The sequence below is a fragment of the Cervus canadensis genome, chromosome 1, assembly GCF_019320065.1.
Source record: "Cervus canadensis isolate Bull #8, Minnesota chromosome 1, ASM1932006v1, whole genome shotgun sequence".
NCBI lineage: Eukaryota > Metazoa > Chordata > Mammalia > Artiodactyla > Cervidae > Cervus > Cervus canadensis.
Window position 1 is genome coordinate 118,148,897 of NC_057386.1, and position 24,779 is coordinate 118,173,675.

The 24,779-nt window shown below is 43.0% G+C and overlaps 1 protein-coding gene and 1 non-coding gene across 5 annotated transcripts in view; one reads left to right on the top strand and one right to left on the bottom strand.

Moving 5' to 3' along the window:
- Nucleotides 1-11,875: 11,875 nt before the first annotated feature.
- TRNAG-CCC lies at nucleotides 11,876-11,948 on the bottom strand. The gene has a single exon. It is a non-coding gene; the product is annotated as a tRNA-Gly (tRNA).
- Nucleotides 11,949-16,716: 4,768 nt separating this feature from the next.
- The window catches only part of PTPN11 (protein tyrosine phosphatase non-receptor type 11), a 65,274-nt gene continuing 57,211 nt past the window's right edge, over nucleotides 16,717-24,779 (top strand). For 2 of the 4 annotated variants that reach the window (XM_043439476.1, XM_043439493.1), the window contains exon 1: nucleotides 16,717-16,943. In XM_043439476.1, the coding sequence (XP_043295411.1) occupies nucleotides 16,930-16,943 (14 nt within the window). In that variant the 5' untranslated portion in view covers nucleotides 16,717-16,929. The remainder of the gene's footprint in view (nucleotides 16,944-24,779) is intronic. The other 2 variants (XM_043439468.1, XM_043439484.1) reach the window with 1 other exon arrangement.

A 24,779-nucleotide genomic window follows, 5' to 3' on the forward strand; every position in this document is an offset into this window, starting at 1 on the left:
CAGGCACTCTGTCTATCAGATCTAGTCCCTTAAATCTATTTCTCACTTCCACTGTAAGTCATAAGGGATTTGATTTATGTCATACCCTGAATGGTCTAGTGGTTTCCCCCACTTTCTTCAGTTTAAGTGTGAATTTGGCAACAAGGAGTTCATGATCTGGGCCACAGTCAGCTCCCGGTCTTGTTTTTGCTGACTGTATAGAGTTTCTCCAACTTTGGCTGCAAAGAATATAATCAATCTGATTTCAGTGTCAACCATCTGGTGATGTCCATGTGTAGAGTCTTCTCTTGTGTTGTTGAAAGAGGACCAGTGCATTCTCTTGGGAGAACTCTATTAGCCTTTGCCCTGCTTCATTCTGTACTCCAAGCCCAAATTTGCCTGTTACTTCAGGTGTTTCTTGACTTCCTACTTTTGCATTCCAGTCCCCTATAATGAAAAGGACATTTTTTTGGGGGTGTTAGTTCTAGAAAGTCTTGTAGGTCTTCATAGAATCATTCAACTTCAGCTTCTTCAGCGTTACTGGTCAGGGCATAGACTTGGATTACCATGATATTGAATGGTTTGCCTTGAAAATGAACAGAGATAATTTTGTCGCTTTTGAGACTGCATCCAAGTACTGCATTTTGGACTCTTTTGTTGACTATGATGGCTACTCCATTTCTTCTAAGGGATTCCTGCCCACAGTAGTAGATATAATGGTCATCTGAGTTAAATTCACCCATTCCAGTCCATCTTAGTTCGCTGATTCCTAGAATGTCAACGTTCACTCTTGCCATCTCCTGTTTGACCACTTCCAATTTGCCTTGATTCAGGGACCTAAGATTCCAGGTTCCTATGCAATATTGCTCTTCACAGCATCGAACCTTGCTTCTATCACCAGTCCCATCTACAAGTGGGTGTTGTTTTTGCTTTGGCCCCATCCCTTCGTTCTTTCTGGAGTTATTTCTCCACTGATCTCCAGTAGCATATTGGGCACCTACCGACCTGGGGAGTTCATCTTTCAGTGTCCTATCTTTTTGCCTTTTCATACTGTTCATGGGGTTCTCAAGGCAAGAATACTGAAGTGGTTTGCCATTCCCTTCTCCAGTGGGCCACATTCTGTCAGACCTCTACACCATGAGCCATCTGTCTTGGGTGGCCCCACACGGCATGGCTTAGTTTCACTGAGTTAGACAAGGCTGTGGTCCATGTGATCAGATTGGCTAGTTGTCTGTGATTGTGGTTTCAGTCTGTCTGCCCTCTGATGCCCTCTATCAGCGCCTACCATCTTACTTGGGTTTCTCTTACCTTGGACGTGGGGTATCTCTTCATGGCTACTCCAGGAAAGCGCAACTGCTACTCCTTACTTTACGTGGGGTAGTTCCTCTTGGCCGCTCCTGCACGCCATTGCAGCGGCCGCTCCTGTGCCATGGGACCCATTTGAAGGACCCATTTGAATGCGGAGTTCCAAAGAACAGCAAGGAGAGATATGAAAGCCTTCCTCAGTGATCAGTGCAAAGAAATAGAGGAAAACAATAGAATGGGAAAGACTAGAGATCTCGTCAAGAAAATTAGAGATACCAAGGGAACATTTCATGCAAAGATGGGCACAATAAAGGACAGAAATGGTATGGGCCTAACAGAAGCAGAAGATATTAAGAACAGGTGCCAAGAATACACAGAAGAACTGTACAAAAAAGATCTTCATGACCCAGATAATCACAATGGTGTGATCACTCACACTCACCTACAGCCAGACATCCTGGAATGTGAAGTCAAGTGAGCCTTAGGAAGCATCACTAAGAACAAAGCTAGTGGAGGTGATGGAATTCCAGTTGAGCTATTTCAAATCCTGAAAGATGATGCTGTGAAAGTGCTGCACTCAATATGCCAGCAAATTTGGAAAACTCAGCAGTGGCCACAGGACTGGAAAAGGTCAGTTTTCATTCCAGACCCAAAGAAAGGAAATGCCAAAGAATGCTCAAACTATCGCACAATTGCACTCATCTCACATGCTAGTAAAGTAATGCTCAAAATTCTCCAAGCCAGGCTTCAGCAATACATGAACCTTCAACTTCCAGATATTCAAGCTGGTTTTAGAAAAGGCAGAGGAACCAGAGATCAAATTGCCAACATCTGCTGGATCATCAAAAAAGCAAGAGAGTTCCAGAAAAACATCTATGTCTGCTTTACTGACTATGCCAAAGCCTTTGACTCTGTGGATCACAATAAACTGTGGAAAATTCTGAAAGAGATGGGAATACCAGACCACCTGACCTGCCTCTTGAGAAACCTATATGCAGGTCAGGAAGCAACAGTTAGAACTGGACATGGAAAAACAGACTGGTTCCAAGTAGGAAAAGGAGTAAATCAAGGCTGTATATTGTCACCCTGCTTATTTAACTTATATGCAGAATACGCTGGGCTGGAAGAAGCACAAGCTGGACTTAAGATTGCTGGGAAAAAAAGATTGCTGGGAGAAATATCAATAACCTCAGATATGCAGATGACACCACCCTTATGACAGAAAGTGAAGAAGAACTAAAGAGCTTCTTGATGAAAGTGAAAGAGGAGAGTGAAAAAGTTGGCTTAAAGCTCAACATTCAGAAAACTAAGATCATGGCATCCGGTCCCATCACTTCATGGCAAATAGATAGGGAAACAGTGGAAACAGTGGCTGACTTTTTTTGTGGAGGGGGGGGGACTCCAAAATCACTGCAGATGGTGATTGCAGCCATGAAATTAAAAGACGCTTACTCCTTGGAAGGAAAGTTATGACCAACCTAGATAGCATATTAAAAAGCAGAGACATTACTTTGCTGACAAAGGTCCGTCTAGTCAAGGCTGTGGTTTTTCCAGTAGTCATGTATGGATGTGAGAGTTAGACTATAAAGAAAGCTGAGCGCCAAAGAGTTGATGCTTTTGAACTGTGGTGCTGGAGAAGACTCTTGAGAGTCCCTTGGACTGCAAGGAGATCTAACCAGTCCATCTTTAAGGAGATCAGTCCTGGGTGTTCATTGGAAGGACTGATGCTGAAGCTGAAACTCCAATACTTTGGCTACCTGATGCGAAGAACTGACTCATTTGAAAAGACCCTGATGCTGGGAAATATTGAGGGTAGGAGGAGAAGGGGACGACAGAGGATGAGATGGTTGGATGTCATAACCAACTCAATGGACATGGGTTTGGGTAGACTCTGGCAGTTGGTGATGGACAGGGAGGCCCGGTGTGCTGCGGTTAATGGGGTTGCAAAGAGTAGGACACGACTGTGCGACTGAACTGAACTGATAGATGAATGAGCTTCCCACGTGACATTTGTGGTAAAGAACACGCCTCCCAATGCTGGAGAGGCAAGAGACGCGGGTTGGATGTCTGAGTCTGGAAGATTCCCTGGAGGAGGGCTTGGCAACCTGCTCCAGTATTCTTGCCTGGAGAATTCCATATCCAGAGAAGCCTGGCGGGCTACAGTCCATGGGGTCCCATAGAGCTGGACAGGACTGGAAGGACTTAGCACAGAGATGGATGAAGGACTTAATTCCCAAGTCAAGTGAAACCTATCCAATGAAAGGCTAGATGGGAACCTTCCAGGGACATTTTCTCCACAATTACCTAATGCCTGCATTGCCTAATCAGACTGCAGCCTGTGCTCAATGACAGCAGGTCTAAAAAGCTAGAATTTGTTTTTACCATATTTGTTGAAATATAGTTGATTTACAATGGTGTGCCAATCTCTGGTGTATGGCAAAGTGAGTCAATTTACACATAGATACATTCTTTTTAAAATATTATTTTCCATTATGGTTTATCCCAGGAGATTGGATATAGTTCCCTGTGTAATACAGTAGTAGAAAAGGCTAGAATTTAAAACCAATGAAGCACATTCCTGCCCTGGAGAACACATATTCAAGGAAAAAACAAACAGAGAAATGAATAATTATGAGTTACTTCTTCTGGGGGATTTAGGAAAGTTTTGCAAAAGAGTTTGGTTTTGCATTGGATTTGGAAGACTGGATACAAATTTAGCAGATGGAAGTGGCAATTGGAACAATAAATGAAGTGGGTATGGAGGCATCAAAGAGCATGATTGTTTGTTCCTCCACATTCCCTCCCTGGCCACTTTGCCCTGTTTCTTCATTTCCAAAATGGAGATAACCATAATATGTACCTCACAGAATTGTCGGGAAGATTAAATAAGTTAATATATACAACATCACTAAGTATGGTATTTGGTGCGTGGAAAGGCTAAATAAATGTCTGTTCTTGTTGTCACCACCACCAGCACCGTCATCACCATCTAGGTCATAGCTGCAAATGATGTAATGGAGCAGGACCCTGTGGGGTCTTACTATGTGCCAAGTATTCTGCTAAAAATTATACACCATGGGTAGTAAGAGCAATACTGTATGCTATGTGCCTAGCACTGTTTTATGTGTCTTGCCTTATTTCATTGAATCCTCCCAACAACCTATAGAGGAGAATGTTATGGGAAAACTCAGACTCAAAGAGGTGCAGTAACTTGCCCATAGCATGGATCAGATTTCAAAGAGTGCCCTCTGAACCAATAGTCTGTGAGGATTAAAGAATTGATTAATGAAGATAAATAAGACAGCTTGCTGTGCATATTAATAGAATTAAAAATAAGAACAGTTATTATCTTTCGCTAAACCAACAGCATGGTATATCTTATAGGGTTTTGTGTGTGTGAGTGTGTGTGTGTGTGTGATTTAAACTTCACTGCAGCCTTTAAGGTAACATGTACACAATATGACATCTTTCAGCTTGAAGTTTCCATTCTCTTCCATTTGCTTGTTGCTGGTGGTTAGAGCTTTATGCCTTGATGTATACAAACAACGTGCTTCATGGCTGTGTCCCTGAGAATAATGTAGCCTTTTCTGGTTCTGGTTGACTGAGGATACAAATGCAGTGATCAGATGCTTATGAAGGCCTCAGAGATATCAGTGGGACACTTCTGACCACAGTAGAGGCAGAGTTGCCACATTTGTTGAAACATGGGATTTCTACAGATGTCTGCCTTCCACGCGGATTAGGATGAATATGATCTTAATAGGCTGCATTCTGTGCCTGTAACTGAAAGTGGGGCCTGGCTGCTCACTGCTCAAAAGACATTAAAGAGTCAACGTTGGTGAAGAGGAAAGTTTGCTTTATTTTGGATGCTGGCAATTCCTGTCCAAAGGCTGACTCTCCCACTCAACAATTGGGGCCAAGAGTTTTTATAGGCAGACGGAGGGAGCTACGTGTAGAAATAGCACTGTCAGCTCTGATAGTTAGTTATCTTGAAATTGGCCTGACTAGCGTCATCTTTGATTCAGTACAGTTGATCTTCAGTCCCAGGACTAGTTTGTTCCCATTTTCTTGAGGTCAGTTCTCGGAATTGTGGCAGCCTGTGTCATGGCTTCAGTCTGGTCATCATTTAGTTAAGTTCTTCCACCTGGTGGGGGTTTTAGTATCTATAAGACAGCTCACAGGATGTGGTTCAGAATACTATCTACAGCCTTTGAGAAGGAACTGAAGATCCTTGGCTTTGCTTACAGACTAAACTATTATTGTTTTGTCCCCTTTGACTGCTTTTCTTTGCTTCTGCATTTTCTCACTTCTCTAATTAAACGTGTTCTTTGGCTAAACTTTTTCCACGGATGAAAGGCAAGCTGAGGCAAGGACCGTAGTGTCCTACTCCGGTTCATACCCATTCAGGATTATTCCCTGTCCAGGCATGTAATTTTCTCCAGGAAGTGCTGACACTGTTCTTTTTTGAGAATGGGAATGTCAGCACATTTATTTGCTCAGCTTCTTAAGCGAAACACCTCTTAGAAACTGCTACTTCAGAAAGTGTATCACAATGAATAAAGTGCAGAATGGCGTACTTGAACCCCTCAAAAATTCTGACAGTCTCAGAGGCTTTCACCTAGTGATGCCTCCAAAACGTTTGTTAAATGACTTGCCATTGACATAAAAACATAATGAACTCCCTCTAGTGGTTTGTTTCGGTATTGCAAAAATTTAGCATTCACTGTGCTGTGCTTCGTGACACTGTACAGGAGACAGGGATCAAGACCATTCCCATGGAAAAGAAATGCAAAAAGGCAAAATAGTTGTCTAAGGAGGCCTTACAAATAGCTGTTAAAAGAAAAGAAGTGAAAAGCAAAGGAGAAAAGGAAAGATATTCCCATTTGAATGCAGAGTTCCAAAGAATAGCGAGGAGAGATAAGAAAGCCTTCCTCGGCGATCAATGCAAAGAAATAGAGGAAAACAATGGAATGGGAAAGACTAGAGATCTCTTCAAGAAAATTAGAGATACCAAGGAAACATTTCATGCAAAGATGGGTTTGATAAAGGACAGAAATGGTATGGACCAGAAGCAGAAGATATTAAGAAGAGGTGCCAAGAATACACAGAAGAACTGGACAAAAAATATCTTCATGACCCAGATAATCATGATGGTGTGATCACTCACACTCACTTAGAGCCAGACATCCTGGAATGTGAAGTCAAGTGGGCCTTAGAAAGTATCACTACGAACAAAGCTAGTGGAAGTGATGGAATTCCAGTTGAGCTATTTCAAATCCTGAAAGATGATGCTGTGAAAGTGCTGCACTCAATATGCCAGCAAATTTGGAAAACTCAGCAGTGGCCACAGGACTGGAAAAGGTCAGTTTTCATTCCAGACCCAAAGAAAGGAAATGTCAAAGAATGCTCAAACTACTGCACAATTGCACTCATCTCACACGCTAGTAAAGCAATGCTCAAAATTCTCCAAGCGCTTCAAGCATATGTGAATGTGAATTTTCGCAGATGTTCAAGCGGTTTTAGAAAAGGCAGGAGGAACCAGGAAGATCAAAATTTGCCAACATCTGCTGGAGTCAATCGAAAAAGCAAGAGAGTTCCAGAAAACACCTATGGTCTGCTTTACTGACTTGCCAAAGCCTTTGACTCTGTGGATCACACATAAACTGAGGACAAATTCCTGAAAGAGGATGGGAATACCAGACCACTGACCTGCTCTTGAGAAACTATATGCAGGTCAGGAAGCAACAGTTAGAACTGGAACATAGGAAAAACAGACTGGTTAGCAAATAGGAAAAGGAAGTAAATCAAAGGCTGTATTTGTCACTACCTGCTTATTTATTATACTGCAGAGTACATCGTGAAAACGCTGGGGAGGAAGCACAAGCTGGAATCAAGACTGCTGGAGAATATCAATAACCTCCGATTGCAGATGACAACCACGCATTTATGATTAGAAAGTGAAGAAAGACTAAAGAGCTCCTTGATGAAAGTGAAAGAGGAGAGTGAAAAAGTTGGCTTAAAGCTCAACATTAAGAAAACTAAGATCATGGCATCTGGTCCCATCACTTCATGGCAAATAGATGGGGAAACAGTGGAAACAGTGTCAGACTTTATTTTTCTGGGCTTCAAAATCACTGCAGATGGTGATTGCAGCCATGAAATTAAAAGACGCTTACTCCTTGGAAGGAAAGTTATGACCAACCTAGACAGCATATTAAAAAGCAGAGACATTACTTTGCCAACAAAGGCCCATCTAGTCAAGCCTATGGTTTTTCCAGTGGTCATGTATAGATGTGAGAGTTGGACTTGAAGAAAGCTGAGCGCTGAAAAATTGATGCTTTTGAACTGTGGTGTTGGAGAAGACTCTTGAGAGTCCCTTGGACTGCAAGGAGATCCAACCAGTCCATCCTAAAGGAGATCAGTCCTGGGTGATCATTGGAAGGACTGATGTTGAAGCTGAAACTCCAATACTTTGGCCACCTGATGCGAAGAGCTGACTCATTGGAAAAGACCCTGATGCTGGGAAATATTGAGGGTAGGAGGAGAAGGGGACGACAGAGGATGAGATGGCTGGATGGCATCACTGACTCAATGGACATGAGTTTGAGTAAACTTTGGAAGTTGGTGATGGACAGGGAGGCCTGGCTTGCTGTGATTCATGGGGTCGCAAAGAGTCGGACATGACTGAGTGACTGAACTGAACTGTGCTGTGCTTTAGTCACTCAGTTGTATTGCCTCAGTTGTGTCCGACTCTTTGTGATCCCATGGACCATAGCCCACCAGGCTCCTCTGTCCATGGGGATTCTCCAGGCCAGAATACTGGAGTGAGTTGCCATGCCTTCCTCCAGGGGATCTTCCCAACCCAGGAATCGAGCCCAGGTCTCCCGCATTGCAGGCAGATTCTTTACCCTCCGAGCCACCAAGGAAGCCCTTAGTTGGGCAAAATATTAACATCATCATTCTGTTATAGAGCAAACAGTATGATTAAGCACCTGGGCTTGCCATCTATAAAGAGGTCATAAATTTGTTCAGTGGTTTATTAATTACAATGTAAATATTTTAAGTCTCGACACCGGACTTTAACACGATGTAGGACTTTAACATGAAAGAACTGAGGCTTGATTACAATAAATGGCTTATCCAAAGTCACACATACATTTACATTGAATCCTATCTCTTTGAGCTACAGGAAAACACAAAACCAGTGGGCAGTTGTGCTATAGAAAGGGTACTACTCTTCTAGCCGGGGATCATTTGCTCTCTGACCTTGTGATAAATCTCTGCAGGTGAGTTATCTTATTTTTAAAATGGAGGATGATATTGACAATATTAATAATAACTCCCTTAATGTTAAGGTTAATAGTGGTTCACTCCCTCACTCAATTTTCTCATAAGGAAGTTCATGCAAGCACTATTAAAACAGAACACCCTGCAAATAAATTGTCTACCAACACAGGAATTGACTAAATACTGAACATCCACACTGTGGAATATGATGCAGATATGGGAAAGCGTGAGTTACATCTCAGTGTGCTGTCCAGTACGGTTCAGTTCAGTTCAGTTCAGTTGCTCAGTCGTGTCCGACTCTTTGCAGCCCAATGGACTGCAGCACACCAGATTTCCCTGTCCATCACCAACCCCCAGAGCTTGCTCAGACTCATGTCCTTCGAGTCAGTGATGCCATCCAACCATCTCATCCTCTCTTGTCCCCTTCTCCTCCTGCCTTCAATCTTTCCCCGCATCAGGGTCTTTTCCAATGAGTCAGTTCTTCACATCAGGTGGTCAAAGTATTGGAGTTTCAGTTTCAATATCAGTCCTCCCAATGAATATTCAGGACTGATTTCCTTTAGGATAGACTCGTTGGATCTCCTTGCAGTCCAAGGGACTCTCGAGAGTCTTCTCCAGCACTACAGTTCAAAAGCACCAATTCTTCGGCGCTCAGCTTTCTTTATAGTCCAACTCTCACATCCATATATGACTACTGGAAAAGCCATAGCTTTGACTAGACGGATCTTTGTCAGTAAAGTAATGTCTCTGCTTTTTAATATGCTGTCTAGGTTGGTCATAGCTTTCTTTCAAGGAGTAAGTGTCTAGTATGGTTGCATCAGCCAAATGTGGTTATTAAGCACTGGAAATGCAGCCAGTTCACACTGAGATTTCACACATTGTCTGTAAGTTTAAAATGCACACTGGACTTCAAAGGTTTAATAAGTAAAATAAAATAATTTTTATATTTATTTTGGTATTATTTTGGGTTATATAAGGATATTTTTACAAATTTATTTTACTTGTTTCTTTATCTTTTTTGTTTGTTTGTTGGTTTCTTTACCTTTTTAAGTGTGAACACCTGAAGTTTTGAGGATTCCCTCGTGGCTCAGATGGTAAAGAGTTTGCCTGCAATGCGAGAGACCAGAATTTGATCCCTGAGTCAGGGAGATCCCCTGGAGAAGGAAATGGCACCCCACTCCAGTACTCTTCCCTGGAAAATCCCACGGACAGAGGAGCCTGGCAGGCTCCAGTCCATGGGGTGGCAGAGTCGGACACGACTGAGCGACTTCACTTTCACTTTCTTTCACTAGAAGTTTTAAAATTACATATGCGGTATGCTCTTATGTGTAAAGTAGATAACTGATGAGAACTGACTGTATAACAAAGGGGACCCTGCTCAGTGCCCTGTCACCACAGAGCGCTTCCCTAAGTGGGCAGGAAGCCCGATAAAGAGGGGAGTATATGTGTATGTAAATGTACATGTGTATGATTCACTTTTCTGTACAGCAGAAACTAACACAACATGATAAAGCAACTATACTCCAAAGAAACAAGTAGATAAAATCACATACATGGCTGACATTTTATTTGTATTAGACAATCAGTGCTGGTCTAGAGTAATGCCCATTATATTTCAAGAAGAACAAATATCAGAGTTTTACTTTTATATGTATACACATATATGTGTACATATATATACAAATGTATGTGTATGTTCAAATACATACCTAGTATTGCTGTTGTTCAGTTGCTAAGTCATGCCTGACTTTTTGTGACCCTATGGACTGAAGCATGCCAGGCTTTGCTGTCCTTCACTATCTCCAGGAGATTGCTCAAATTCATGTCCATTGAGTCACTGATGCTGTCTAATCATCTCTTCCTCTGCCACCCTCTTCTCCTTTTGCCTTCAATCTTTCCCATCATCAGGGTCTTTTCCAATGAGTCGGTTCTTCCCATCAGGTGGCCAAAGTATTGGAGCTTCAGCTTCAGCATCAGTCCTTCCTTCTAAGGAATATTCAGGGTTGATTTCCTTTAGGATTGACTGGTTTGATCTCGTTGCTGTGTCCAAGGGACTCTCAAGAGTCTTCTCCAGTTTAAAAGCATCAATTCTTCAGTGCTCAATCTTCTTTATGGTCCAACTCTCATGACTACTGGAAAAACCGTAGCTTTGACCATATGGACCTTCGTCAGCAAAGTGGCGTCTTTACTTTTTAAGGCACTCTCTAGGTTTGTCATAGCTTTCCTTCCAAGGAGCAAGCGTCTTTTAATTTTATGGCTGCAGTCACCATCCACGGTGATACATATTATGAACCCATAAATACATATACACACTTAGACTCTATTTTTAAAAATCCCTATATATGTTACGAGTGTGAGTGAGTGTGGGTGTGGGATATGTGTGTTTGTATAGGTATAGAAAAAAGTATGGAAGGATACACACCAAACCATTAACTCTGGTAGGGGTTTGGGAAGAGACATGTATACATTGTAGAGCAGGGGAAATCACTGTTTTATTTGATCTATTTCAAGGAACTTGTATTGTTTTTGTAGCTGAGGAAGAAATTAAAATAAAGTACATCTAAAGGAATATTTATTAAGCTTGTTCATGCCTGTGCTAGGCTCTGGGCATAAAAAGATGAAGACAATGAGTTTAAGAAGAGCTCCTGATCTAGGGAAGAGATAGGAAATCAACCAACAATGTGTTAGGGACTGACAGAGGCATGAACAGGCAAATCCCAAAGTTTAGGGAGAGTTTTTTTTGTTTTTGCTTTCTGTTCACATTAGCTCCCCAACCAGGGATCCAACCTGGGCCTATGGTAATGAAAGCGTGGAGCCCTAACCACTGGGCACGCTCAGTTGATCAGTCATGTCTGACTCCTTTGTAACCCCATGGACTGTAGCCCGCCAGGCTCCTCTGCCCATAGGCGTCTCAAGGCAAGAATACTGGAGTGGTTTGTCATTTCCTACTCCAAAGGATCTTCCCGATCCAGGGACTGAAGCTGCATCTCCTGCAGTTCCAGCATTGGCAAGCGAATTCTTTTTCACACTGAGCCACTTGGGAAGCCCCCCTAACCACTGGACTGCCAGGGAATTTCCAGGGAGAGGTTTCTATTTTATTTTCAGGAAGTAGTCAAGGGATGTGTGCAGTGAAGATTTCCTAGAGGAGCTGATTGAGTTGGAGCTGAATTTTGCATGACGTTCAGTTTCCCAGATGGAGGTGAACTTCAGGGTATTTAATTAATTAATTACAAAAATTTACTTGACTGTACTGGGTCTTAGTTGCCGCAGGGAGGATCTTTTAATTGTGCTATGTGGGATCTAGTTCCCTGACCAGGGATCGAACCCGGGCCCCTTGCATTGGGAGTGCAGAATCTTAGCCACTGGACCACCAGGGAAGTCCCCTAAAGGATATATTATAAAGAAGGATTAAATTTTGAAAGACAAGGATGCAAGAAACAGCCAGAGGCCTTTGGAAACTACCAGGTTATGTGAAGAAGTTGAGGTAAATGAAACTGAACAGGTAGGCATAGTTCATGTTTAGAAGGGCCTGATGCACTAATGGAAGAATTTTCATTTGTAGTAAAGGCTTTGAACTTCTTTCATAGAAAGGGCATGACTAGATTTGTATTGTAGAAAGATCATTCTAGCTGTTGAGTGTACAGAACATAGAAGAAACTGGGGTAGCAATGACTTCTTCACTCAAACAGCTTACAGTTTGGGAATTCCCTGGCGGTCCAATGGTGACTTGGCACATTCATTGCTGTGGCCTGTATTCAATCTCTGGTCAGGGAATTAAGATCCTGCAAGCCATGTAGTTCGTCCAAAAAAAAAAAAAAAAAAGCTTACAGTTTACTTTGGAAAAGAGACTAATAATAACCAGCATTTATCACATGCTGACTTTGCCAGGCACTGTTCTAAGTACTTCACAAACATTAACTCTTTTATTTTTTATAACCTACCCTATAGTAGGTGCTGGACTGGATGAAGCACAATTTGGAATCAAGAGTGCCAGGAGAAATGTCAATAACCTCAGATATGCAGATGATACCACCCTTATGACAGAAAGTGAAGAACTAAAGAGCCTCTTGATGAAAGTGAAAGAGGAGAGTGAAAAAGTTAGTTTAAAACTCAACATTCAGAAAACCAAGATCATGGCATCTGGCTCCATCACTTCATGGAAAATAGATGAGGAAACAGTGGAAACAGTGACAAACTTTATTTTTGGGGGCTCCAAAATCACTACAGATGGTGACTGCAGTCGTGAAATTAAAAGACACTTCCTTCTTGGAAGAAAAGTTATGATCAACCTAGACAGCATATTAAAAAAGCAGAGACATTACTTTGCCAACAAAGGTCCATCTAGTCAAAGCTATGGTTTTTCCAGTAGTCATGTATGGATGTGAGAGTTGGACTATAAAGAAAGCTGAGTGCCAAAGAATCAATGCTTTTGAACTGTGATGTTGGAGAAGACTCTTGAGAGTCCCTTGGACAGCAAGGAGATCCAACGAGTCTATCCTAAAGGAAATCAGTCCTGAATATTCATTGGAAGGACTGATGTTGAAGCTGAAACTCCAATACTTTGGTCACCTGATGCAAAGAGTTGACTCATTGGAAAAGACCCTGACGGTGGGAAAGATTGAAGGCAGGAGGAGAAAGGGTCGACAGAGGATGAGATGGTTGGATGGCATCACCGACTCAATGGACATGAGTTTGAGTATACCCCAGAAGTTGGTGATGGACAGGGAGGTCTGGGGTGCTGCAGTCCATGGGGTCGCAGAGTCAGACATGACTGAGTGACTGAACTGAACTAATGGTAGGTAGTATTTTGATCTCTCCAGTTTACAGAGAAGTAAACTGAGACACAGAGGACCCAGGTGGCTTGCCTGAGGACACCCAGGCAGGTTAACTTTGGAGATTAACAACTTAATCCTCATATGATATTGTGTCTTAGATTTATAATGGAGTGTGTTCAGTTCTAAGCTACAATAGGTGTCTTAGTATTAATCAGTTAGTCCTGACTGATGCTTTGTGACCCCATGGACTGTAGCCTGCCAGGCTATTCTGTCCTTGGGATTCTCCAGGCAAGAATACTAGAGTGGTTTGCCATTCCCTTCTCCAGGGGATCTTCCCAACTTAGGGATAGAACCCAGTTCTCCTGCATTACAGGCAGATTCTTTACCATCTGAGCCACCAGGTATCTTGGGGACCATCTAAAGTGGGTTGGGAGAATGAGGTGATTCTTTCTATTCCAGAGGAGATGACTTCTAGCCTGAGATCAGAGTCATAGACTAGAGTTTGTGGGGAGGGTCAGAATCCTCCAAGGAGAGGGAGAAGGTTGTTTAAAGGCCCTGAGCTGGAAGAGAACATAGCTATTGAGAGGAACTGAAAGTCATTCAGCATGGCTGGATCATAGAGTGGTGGGGAGAAAAGGGGCTGGTAAAATAAGCAGGGACCAGAGCAGGTGGTTGTCAAATGCTTTTAAAAACTCAAGCTGCATACTGTGCATTTTATATATGTTTTCATTTTTTTGGGCCATGCTGCATCATGAGGGATCCTAGTTTCCCAACCAGGAATTGAACCGTGCCCCCTTCATTGGAAAAATGGAGTCTTAACTACTGGACCACTAGCAAAGTCCAAAAAAATTTTTTTTGACTGTATCTTAAAAGCAGTGAGAAGACATTGGAGTGTTCAACTGAAGGAGTGACTAGTTTTGCAGTTTAAATTACCGTGGCTAGTATGTGGTGAATGTTGGAGAGCACAAGCCTTCAGGCTTAATATCAGATAGGATGCTGTTTGTCATCTGGGTGGCCAGATTCAGGGGAATGAAAAAAAACAGGCTGGACAAATGCTTGCTCAAAGTTTATGATTTAAATTGGCATAAATTAAAGATAAATTTTGTAAGAACTTTTCGGTAGCATCAGTGCTGAAGCAGTTAGCATACTGTATGAGAGTTCTTTGTATAGGAATGATGTGGGGAACACTGGAAGGGAAAAAAAATGATTTTGGAGCTCTGTAGTTGTGGGTTTGAATTTTGGTTCTGCCATTTACTAGATCTGTGGCCCTTCATGAGTCACAGGGGCAGATTTTTCTCAGATAAAAAGCTCTACCTTCTCACTCTGGTCTGAGCTACCTCATCTCCATTATCTCCAGTGTTACAGTATTCTGAACTGGTCTCTGTTTTCAGCCTTGCCCTCTTGATTCAACTACTCAAAGTACCCAAAGTAATACTTTTAAAGCATAGCTTATATTCTTCTCTGCTTAAAATCTTTTAATGACTCTCCATTTTACTGTTCATTTATCTTTTTCTGTTTTTTGTTTTTTTTTACCGGATTAAAAAAATTTTTTTTTTGGCCTATGGAATCTTAGTTCTTCAACCAGGGATGGAACCCAAGCCCCTTGCATTGGAAGCGCAGAGAGTTAACCACTGGACTGCCAGGGAAGTCCCTACTATTTATTTCAATAGGCTCTTGGACCCTATACCATTTCTACCCCTTCCTCATCTCATTTCCTACTACTCTCCCTACATCTCCCATATCTCCCCCGAATCCCCCACCTCCTACTGTGCTCCAACTTCTCTGGTGGTTCAGACTGGTGAAGAATTTGCCTGCAATGCTCTTCCTTTTTCTTCAAATACAGAAGTCAGCCTCTAGCCTCTGAGTCTTTGCACTGGCCTCTTCCTGTGCTTGAAATGCTTTTTTTCTAAATTATTTCCACTGACTGCTCAGGGCTTCCCTGATGGCTCATATGGTAAAGCATCTGCCTGTAATGTGGGAGACCTGGGTTCAATCCCTTGGTCGGGAAGATTCCCTGGAGAAGGAAATGGCAACCCACTCCAGTACTCTTGCCTGGAAAATCTCATGGATGGAGGAGCTTGGTAGGATACAGTCCATGGGGGTCTCAAAGAATCAGACACAATTGAGCAACTTCACTACTAGACTGTTCCTTGACTCAGATATCATCCTTAGTGAAGCTTTCCCTAAATACCTCATTTAAAGTAATATAAACGGCAATGGAGGAAAGAAGGGAGATGAGTATGGGGGTATTATCTCAAGTGTTTTATTTATTTTGATTACTGTAGCTCTTCCCACGAGAAAATCGGGGATTTTTGCCTTTTGATTTCACTCTTTTATCTCTATAGTGGAAAATCAGTGCCTAGCAGACAGAAAACGCTCACGTTTCCTTCTAATGATAATAGAACTAATCACCACACAAAAAAAGTGGAAAAGTGAAAGTGTTAGTTGCTCAGTTGTGTCCAACTCTTTGTGACTCCATGGACCGTAGCCTGACAGGCTTCTCTGTCTATGGAATTCTACTGGTAAGAATACTGGATTTGGGTAGCTATTACCTTCTCCAAGGGATATTCCCGACCTAGGATTTGAACTGGGATCTCCTGAATTGCAGGCAGATTCCTTACCATCTGAGCCACCAGGGAAGCCCCAATAACTACAGGAGAGAGTGAGTAAAAGTCGCTCAGTTGTGTCCGACTCTTTGTGACCCCATGGACTATACAGTTCTTGGCATTCTCCAGGCCAGAATACTGGGGTGGGTAGCCTTTCCCTTCTCCAGGGGATCTTCCCGACCCAGGAATCGAACCAGGGTCTCCTGCACTGCAGGCGGATTCTTTACCAACTGAGAACTTATTAAACAGATCAGGCCTAGTTCTAAATATTTTACATATTTAATCGTCCTCATAATCCTAAGAAGAAAATACAATTACCTTTCTCTTTTTACAGAAATCAAGGAATGGAGGGACCTGAGGCTCAGAGAAATCAAGCAACTTTCCTAAGGTTCAGTTCAGTTCAGTCGCTCAGTCGTATCCGACTCTTTGCGACCCCAACCTCTTTCCTAAGGTTACACAGCAGTAAGCGGAACAACTATTTGAGGAATGAAATGAATGAAATTCGACTTCACAGCGCAGGGATGGAAATTGACGCTGTGGGAGCAGATAGGATCAATTCACACGACTGCGTGTAACTTTGAGCGCACAATGCACGGTCTAACGCCAAGATCTAAAGAAGAATGAGAAGGTCCTTTGGGAACAGCGCGGCGGAGGCTCCACAGAGCCACTGAACTGCCATGACCAGCCTCAGCGCAGAATGGAAGCAGGAAGTAGTGGCGGGCGTCGCGTGGGAGTGACGTCACGGAGGAGCCGGCGGCGAAGGGCGGGGGAGGAGGAGGAGGAGCGAACCGGGGTTGGGGGGCGGCTGCACAGTCTCCGGGCTCCTCAGGCCTTGAGGGGGGTCTGCGCGCGGCCGGCTGGCTCTGCCCCCCCGTCCGGTCCGGAGCGGGCCTCCCTCGGGCCAGCCCGATGTGACCGGGCCCAGCGGAGCCTGAGTAAGGAGCCGGTTCGTCGCGGAGCCGGAGGGCGGGAGGAACATGACATCGCGGAGGTGAGGAGCCCCGAGGGCCTGGCCCGGGCCTCGGCCCGGCCCCCGCCGCTTTCAGTCAGCTCCGCCCGGGAGGGGGCTGCCCGGCTGGGCTTCGGACTCCCGCCCGGGGTCGCGGGGCAGGCTCCGTTCCAGCCCCCTAAGCTCTCCAGGGCCCCGGGGCTCGGCCCTAGCGCTCCCCCAACCCCTCGGGTCCTCATTCATTTCCTGCCTCCGCGGAGTTCCGGCTCCCGCAGCCCTGGGGATGCCCGTCAGGACGGGGGCAGGTAGAGCCACCCGGGGAACCGCGGACGCTAGCGGCCCGGCTCGGCGCGCCGCATTCCTGACCCATTGCCTCATGAGAATTGCCTCATGGTGATTCCGAAATAACCCCGCTCACTTAGGGGAGGCTCCTCGGCCCGGGACGCGGGAGGGGAGAGGAGAGAGTTGCGCGAGGCCAGGCCGATAGTCGAGCCTCTCTGGGTCACTGCGTCTTGCGCGCATTTGGGGGCTTTACTCAGGGTCCTTGACCACTTTGTATGCCTCTTTGCATCTTCTTCCCCCCAACCCCCCAACCCCTCACGTGCCAGAAATGGAAAAACTGACTGTATCTGCAGCTATTAGAAGTATTTCCTTCCTCTGCGATCTTCGCTTAGGGAGGTGGGAGGGAAGGGATCTGTATCTCTAGTTATTTTAATCCTTCACCACAACCTTAAAAGTCAGGTAACATTAATCACCCCCGTTTTACGGATGTGGAAACTGAGGCTCAGAAGAAACATACTGGTAAATGATAGGGTTTGAACCTAAGAGTCAGAAGGAAGATGAGTGAGTTAATGAGATCCTTGGAAAGTTCAGAGTAACCATACTACTAATTGCTAACATTTATTTAGCTCTTACCGTATGCCAAACACATTTAATCCTTATTATAACCCAATCAGGTAGGTACTGTTATCCTGCTCTAAAGAGAGTATATGAATTTCAGAAGTTAAGCAACTTGCCTAGTAGTGCTAGTTCTAGTGTTAGTCGCTTAGTCGTGTCCGACTCTTGCCTAAGGTCACTCAAACAGTAAGTGGTGGAGACAGAACCCCACTGTTAATTACTAGTCTGCTATTATTTTATAACTATTGCCAATCATTTGTAAGCCTTAATTTTGTTGTTAAATATTAGTATGATCGATTGTTTTCAGATAACGATCCTGCTATTTTGTATTGTCATTCTGTATAGGATTCACACTTAAGACCCATTTTTTGGATCATAACAGTGTCCTGTTATTGTCACTGTCTTAGACATTTGGAAAACTGTTTCAAGCTGTTGGGGTTATTGACTGAGAGACTTTTCAAAACATTAGGACTGTCTTCTCAGAAATACACCTGCACATTATTCATTCATGGGATGAAAAGAGAGAGAAAGGAGAAAACTGAAAACTTAAGCAGTGAGTAATTTGGACAGGTCTTCTGGCAAGTGCTTACAGATCTGGATAATATATAATTGCATTTCAGCAGAACAGTGTATAGCCTCAAATGTTCTAATTCTTTAGGGAGCATTTAAATAAAACAGTTGTCTATTCTTTAATCTGTCAAATAGTCATTGAGCCTTTTGTTCCTTGTGTCTGCTTTTCCAGACAAGTAAGGATCTGCTCCTTTTAGGAGACAAAAAGTCTGGGGACTGGGGGTGGGGTAGGGGTTGGGTAGTAATAGACCCTACATTGTCCAACTTGTTAATTTAGAAGCCAGAAAGTGTGAGAAGAGCCAAAGCAGCAAGTGGTAAAGATGACAGTTTGAAATGAAGTAATTCCTCCTCTCCTCCTCCAGCCCTCCCATACTTGTTATGGAAGAGAAATATGTGCCCCATAAAAAGTCAGATTATGATTGTAATGCACGACTTCCCAGGTGGGTCAGTGGTTAAGAATTCACCTGCCAATGCTGGAGACTCAGGTTGGATACCTGGGTGGGGAAGATTCCTTGGAGAAGGAAATGGCAACCCTCTCCAGTAGTCTTGCCTGCGAAATCCTATGGACAGAGGAGCCTGGCTGTCTGCAGTCCATGGGGTTGCAAAAGAATCAGAGATGATTTATTAACTAAACAATAACAACAACAACAATGCACATAATTGGGGATTATTTATTATTAGTTTTCAGATCATAGGTCTTTTATTATTTTTAAACCAGTTTTATAGAGGTATAAGTGACATGCAACAAATTGTATATATTTAAGTGTACAATTTGATAAGTTTCCACACATGTATACACTCAAGAAACGAGCAACACAATCAAGATAATGAATATATCCATCACCCCTGTAATGGCTCCTGGAACCCTTTATAATCCCTTCCCTGTTGCCAGGCAAACACTCCTCTGCTTTCTGTCACTATACGTTAGTTTGCATTTCCTAGGATTTTATGCCAGTGGACTTTTGTGTGTGGCTTCTTATGCTCAGCAAAATTATATTGAGGTTCATCTATGTTGTTGTGTATGGCAAATAGTTCTTTTTATTGATCAGTGATATTCCACTGTGTGGCTGTACCACCATTCATTTTTCCATCCAGTTGTTGTTGGACATTTGTGTTGTTTCAGAGTTTGGCTTCACAAATAAAACTGCTCTGAATGTCTGTGTTCATGTGTTTATATGGATGTATACTTTCATTCCTCTTTGGTAAATCCTTATCAGTGGTATGGCTGGATCACATAGCAGATGTGTGTGTGTGTGTGTGTGTGTGTGTGTGTGTGTGTGTGTGTGTATATGTACATATATATATATATATTTAGGAGATATAATTTAAAAAAATTTTATTGGAGTATAGTTGATTTACAATTTTTTTTACTTTAAAAAATTATTTATTTTTTAATTGAAGGATAATTGCTTTACAGAGTTTTGTTGTTTTCTGTCAAACCTCAACATGAATCAGCCATAGGTATACATATGTCCCCTCCCTCTTGAACCTTCCTCCCATCTCACTTCCCATCCCACCCCTCTAGGTTGATACAGAGCCCCTGTTTGAGCAGATGTATATTTAATTTTTTCAGAAACTACCAAACGTTTTCAAAATGTTCCCACTGGCAGTGTACTAAGAATCACAGTTTCTCCACATCTTGGCCGACACTTGGTGTGGTCAGTTTTTAAATTTCAGTCATGTAAAGGTGTGTCATTGTAGGTTTTTCCTATATCAGTACTTTTTAATTTAATTTACTTATTTAATATTTTAATGGAGGTATAATTGACGTGTAACATATTAGTTTCAGGTGTATAGCATACTGATTTGATATTTATTGTAATTTTAATTTGTATTTTCCCTGGTGACTAATAATGTTGATCATTTTTTCATGTGTTTGCCATCTGTATCTCTTCTTTGGTGGCACATCTATTGATTAAATATTTTCCCTTTTAAAATTTATGTGTAAAAAATAAAATTTACTTGTTTCTTTTCGTATTGAAATTTGAGAGCTTTTTTTATCCTGGATACAGGTCTCTGATCAGAATTGCAAGCATTTTCTTTTAGTCTGTAGCTTGTCTTTTCATTTTTTTAAACAGTGTCTTAAACAGAAGGTTTTAATTTTGACGAAGTTGAATTTATCAGTTAAAAAAAGTGGATCATGCTTTTGGTGTTATTCCTAAGAAATCTTTGCTTAATCTAAGTCTCAAATGTTTTCTCCAAGTTTTAAAGTTTTAGGTTTGTGATCCTCTTTGAGTTAACTTTTGTATGTGGTATGCTCTTGTTTACATATGGGTGTTCAGTTGTTCTAGCACCACTTGTTGAAAAGACTGTCCGTCTTTACTGAACTTGCACCTTTTTTGAAGATGAGTTGTCCATTTATACATGGGTCTATTTCTGGCCTCTCTTCTGTTCTATTGATCTATTTGTCTTTATGCCAATACCACATGATCTTGATCATTGTAGCTTTATAACAAGTCTTGAAATCAGATAGTGTCTTCAAACAGTCTTCAAACTGTTCTTTTTCAAGTGACGTTTAACCTCAGAATTAATACATTCACCAAGTAGTTATTGAACCAGGCAAGATGAGGCAATAAAGTAGGCAAAGATTGCTATTCTCACAACTGAGAGAGAATGTGAACAAACCCATGAATAAATAAGACTATTACAGGTAGTAATAGCTTCTGGGAGGCCAAGAAAAGCAAATGTGGAGAATGTGGTTAGTTTTGATAATGGGTTTAGGAAAAGTCTCTGAGGAGGTGATCATAGGAGCTGACTCCTCAGTGACTAATATTCTGAATTTTGTGTAGCTTAGTTATCAAACTAATCTTTTTTGGTTCACGGGTTTAGAGTCTCTATGCGTTCAGTAATTAAAATGTCATATTCAGTATGCTGATGCCTCTCAGCATCACAGGTAGGGAAAAGAAGGCATGAGCAATTAAATGACAAGCCCCACCCCCTGCCATGGGCTAGGCAGTAGAGCTTGGATCCCTGGGTTGGGAAGATTCCCTGGAGAAGGAAATGGCCACCCACTGCAGTATGCTTGCCTGGGAAGTCCTATGGACAGAGGGGCCTGGCAGTCCACGGGGTCGCAGAGTCAGACGTGGCTTAGGCACTGAACAGCAACCACCCAGGTAACAGATTGATGGCAGTTCCGTGTTTAGATTTTGAGATTGCTTGGCTGCTCTACTCTGCCTCGCCCAGCTGACCAGACAGGTTATGTCCTTCAGCATCTGGTACATCTTTGGCGTTTGCTTTTGTTCCTCTGGGAGAGACTGTCTGATGACTTGTACTGAGAGGGGCAGAAAATTTAGCTTGTTCTCTAACTCTAGGCTTTTGGTTTACCTGTTGCAGGTCAAGTACATTTTGTCCCAGGCTCTCCCTGGTGGCCATGTTTGTTTATCTCCTGTGGGAGTCAATAAACTTGCCTTACTCAAAAATAACAGCTCTGTGTCTTTGCAGTTGAAACTGGTTGTCTTTGCTAACATCCTGTCCCGAGCTCGAGTGTTTGTCCAGAGCTGCTCAAATGCAAGGCCCACTGCTAAGATTACTTACCCTTCTTGCACGTGGTCAATGTGGTGACTGTTGGAGAGTCACACGAGATCTGGAAAAGCAGAGCCAACCCTTGTTTGTAATTGTTACTAGTGGGCCTTGGTGTACTTTGTTGGGCGGCAGCAGAACAATAGAAGACACTGTGCTTATTCCTTTTTCCCTTTGGGAAACACAGACAACATTTGCCCTTCAATGCTGCCCTTTTTAAGGAAGGGGAGACAAATACTGATGTTTGGTAGGTTCTGTGGCAGTTGTGAACTGCAGCCAAGGGTTTGAGACCCCCCCTGAAATGGATTCAAACACCCTAAAATTGCAGCCCAGTTCACTCCTGAGTTTTGGGGGGTGATGTGCATTTAGCAAACTCTTGGCAGTGCTGAAATATGAAAGACACAGTTCATGTTTTCAAGTAGCATTGACTTTAGAGGGAGACAGACTTGTAGGCCAACATCGAATGAGTTTGATGAAAGTAGTACCAAACGAAACTGAAATTTGTCAGTATAGAGCGTACTGTTTAGAATACACACATACTTGTGTACTGATGTACACATTCACACACCCTGTATATGTCTGTTTATATACACATACCTGTACCCACATGCAATATGTTTATTTTAAAAATAGTAGACTATAGATCCAAGCCTTTGTCGTTCCACTAACCCACTCTAATGGAACCTTGACCTATTCATTCACGAATGTGGGATTTGACTTGGTTTTCAGGGGATTACTCTGTATGGGGGCACTGTACCAGGCGCTGGGTGTCCAGGTTTTAAGGAAACGGCGAGTGTGAGAGTGCCGAGGTGGGCAGTTTTCCGAGTGCCTGAAGGACAGGCAGGGGCACGGGGTGGAGCTGACACCGGGCCGTAGGTGGGGGCTAGACCACGCAGGGCTGATTAAGGTCCTCAGTATCACGTGGACCACAGAGAGGAGTTTGGATTGTATTTTAAGAGCAGCGCAAACCCATAGAAGGATGTGATCGGGAGTGGCATGAACTGATCTATTTAAAAATATCCCTCTAGCTGCTGTGAAGGGAGGGTTATAAGAGGCTCCAGTAGACCCTGGGAGAGCAGACAAACAAGAGAGAGACTTCAAACAGGGTAGAAGCCATTTGGGGAAAGATTTTTGGAGGCAGTTTCCAGCGCCTTGTCCTCAGAGCAGAGATGCTGACCACTGAAACTCCGTGAAAAGATAACGATCCATTAAGCCACAGCTCTTTACTACCATTGAAAAGCTGCCTTAACTTTTTTCTAACCTCTGTTACCTAGAATCCTTTTCCCTATCGACTACCCCTCCCTCATAACTCATCCTTTTCCCCATAGAAAATTAGCATTTAATTGGAAAAGAGGAATATTCTTGTAATCTGCAGAAAGTACCAGACTCTAAGCTTTCTCCCCAAGGACAAAGATTATGATTTTTCTGGAGCAGCGGGTAAGAAAGCCATACCCAGTATTACTTTATATTTAGGCAAGAAACTGAAATTAGACTTTGGATCCCTAGTTTAAACTCCCTTCTTAGCATAGCAGCCTTGAGAATAAGTTCCTGAAATTAATAGCCTGCTCGACTGTTTCCCCACATCACTGGGGGGAAGGGGACGCATGGATAAAATAATCAGCATCATTGTATTTTATTTTTGGTTCATCAGCGTTTTCTTTTTTAAACTCGCTTGACATAAAGAAGAGCCTGGTCTCAGTGATCTACGGCTTTGTAGAATCTGTGTTCAGTAATAAGAGATTTACATTTTTGGTATGATTTCCCGGCAGGTAGTTTGGGTTAGTAAACTCTCCTGGAGGTGGGGGGTTCTGTCTTTCCTTTCTTCAAGCCCACTCAGCACAGGGCTGATTTGTTTCACACATTGATTGGAGGCTCTTTTTTTCACAAGCATTGGGCTTGTGTGAGTGTGTATATGTTTTCAGCTCTTTCTGCGAGATGGGTGGTACCCACCTGGGCCATGTTATGACCTGAGAATCTTAATAAATAATAGTGCCACAGACTAAGAGAACAAACTTATCAGGGGGAAGGATGGGGAAAGGGATAGTTAGGGTGTTTGAGATCGACATGTACACACTGTTACGTTGAAAGTGGATAACCAACAAGGACCTGCTGCGCTGCACAGGGAACTCTGCCCAATGTTATGGTGCAGCCTGGGTGGGAGGGGAGTGCGGGGCAGAATGGATGCATGTATATGTGTGGCTGAGTCCCTTTGGTATCCACCTGAAACTATCACAGCATTGTTAATCGGCTATACTCAATATAAAATTAAAAAAAAAAGTTTTTAAAAAAGTAGGCAGTGCCAGTGGATGACCAATTAGGAGGGTTGTCAAGCACCTGCAGGTTTGTGAGAGTTACCGTGTACAAGAGGAGAATGCTCATATTCCCTGGTGGCCCAGTGGTTATGACTCTGTACTTCCACTGCAGGGGGCATCAGTTCGATCCCTGGCCAGGGAACTAAGATCCAGCATGCCGTGTGGCAGGGCACTGAGAAAAAAATAAAGAAGAGAACGCTATTGCCCTCTTCTCCATGTGACTTTTTTCCCTGTCCCCTTCCTCTCTGGCTTTTCTCCTCCCTGGTTTTTCTTCATTCCCCAAAATTAACTCAGGCATCCATCCTTCACCAAGTGCCTACGGTAGACGTTAGGCAGACTGAAATTTATCTGTTTCTTCTCATCTTTTATGGACCTACCTTGTTGATAAACCCAAATGCCCTTTTCCCCTCCTTTGAGGTAACATAGATAAATTTACATGATTTGGGGAGACTAACCTCTGCTGTTTGAATTCACGTGAAGCAGAAGATGGGGGCAGGATTTAGAAGATGTGTGGCCTCAGTACCTAATATTACAAGTGTTTCTGTCATCCTTGAGGCCAGCTCTATAATCTAATGTTAAA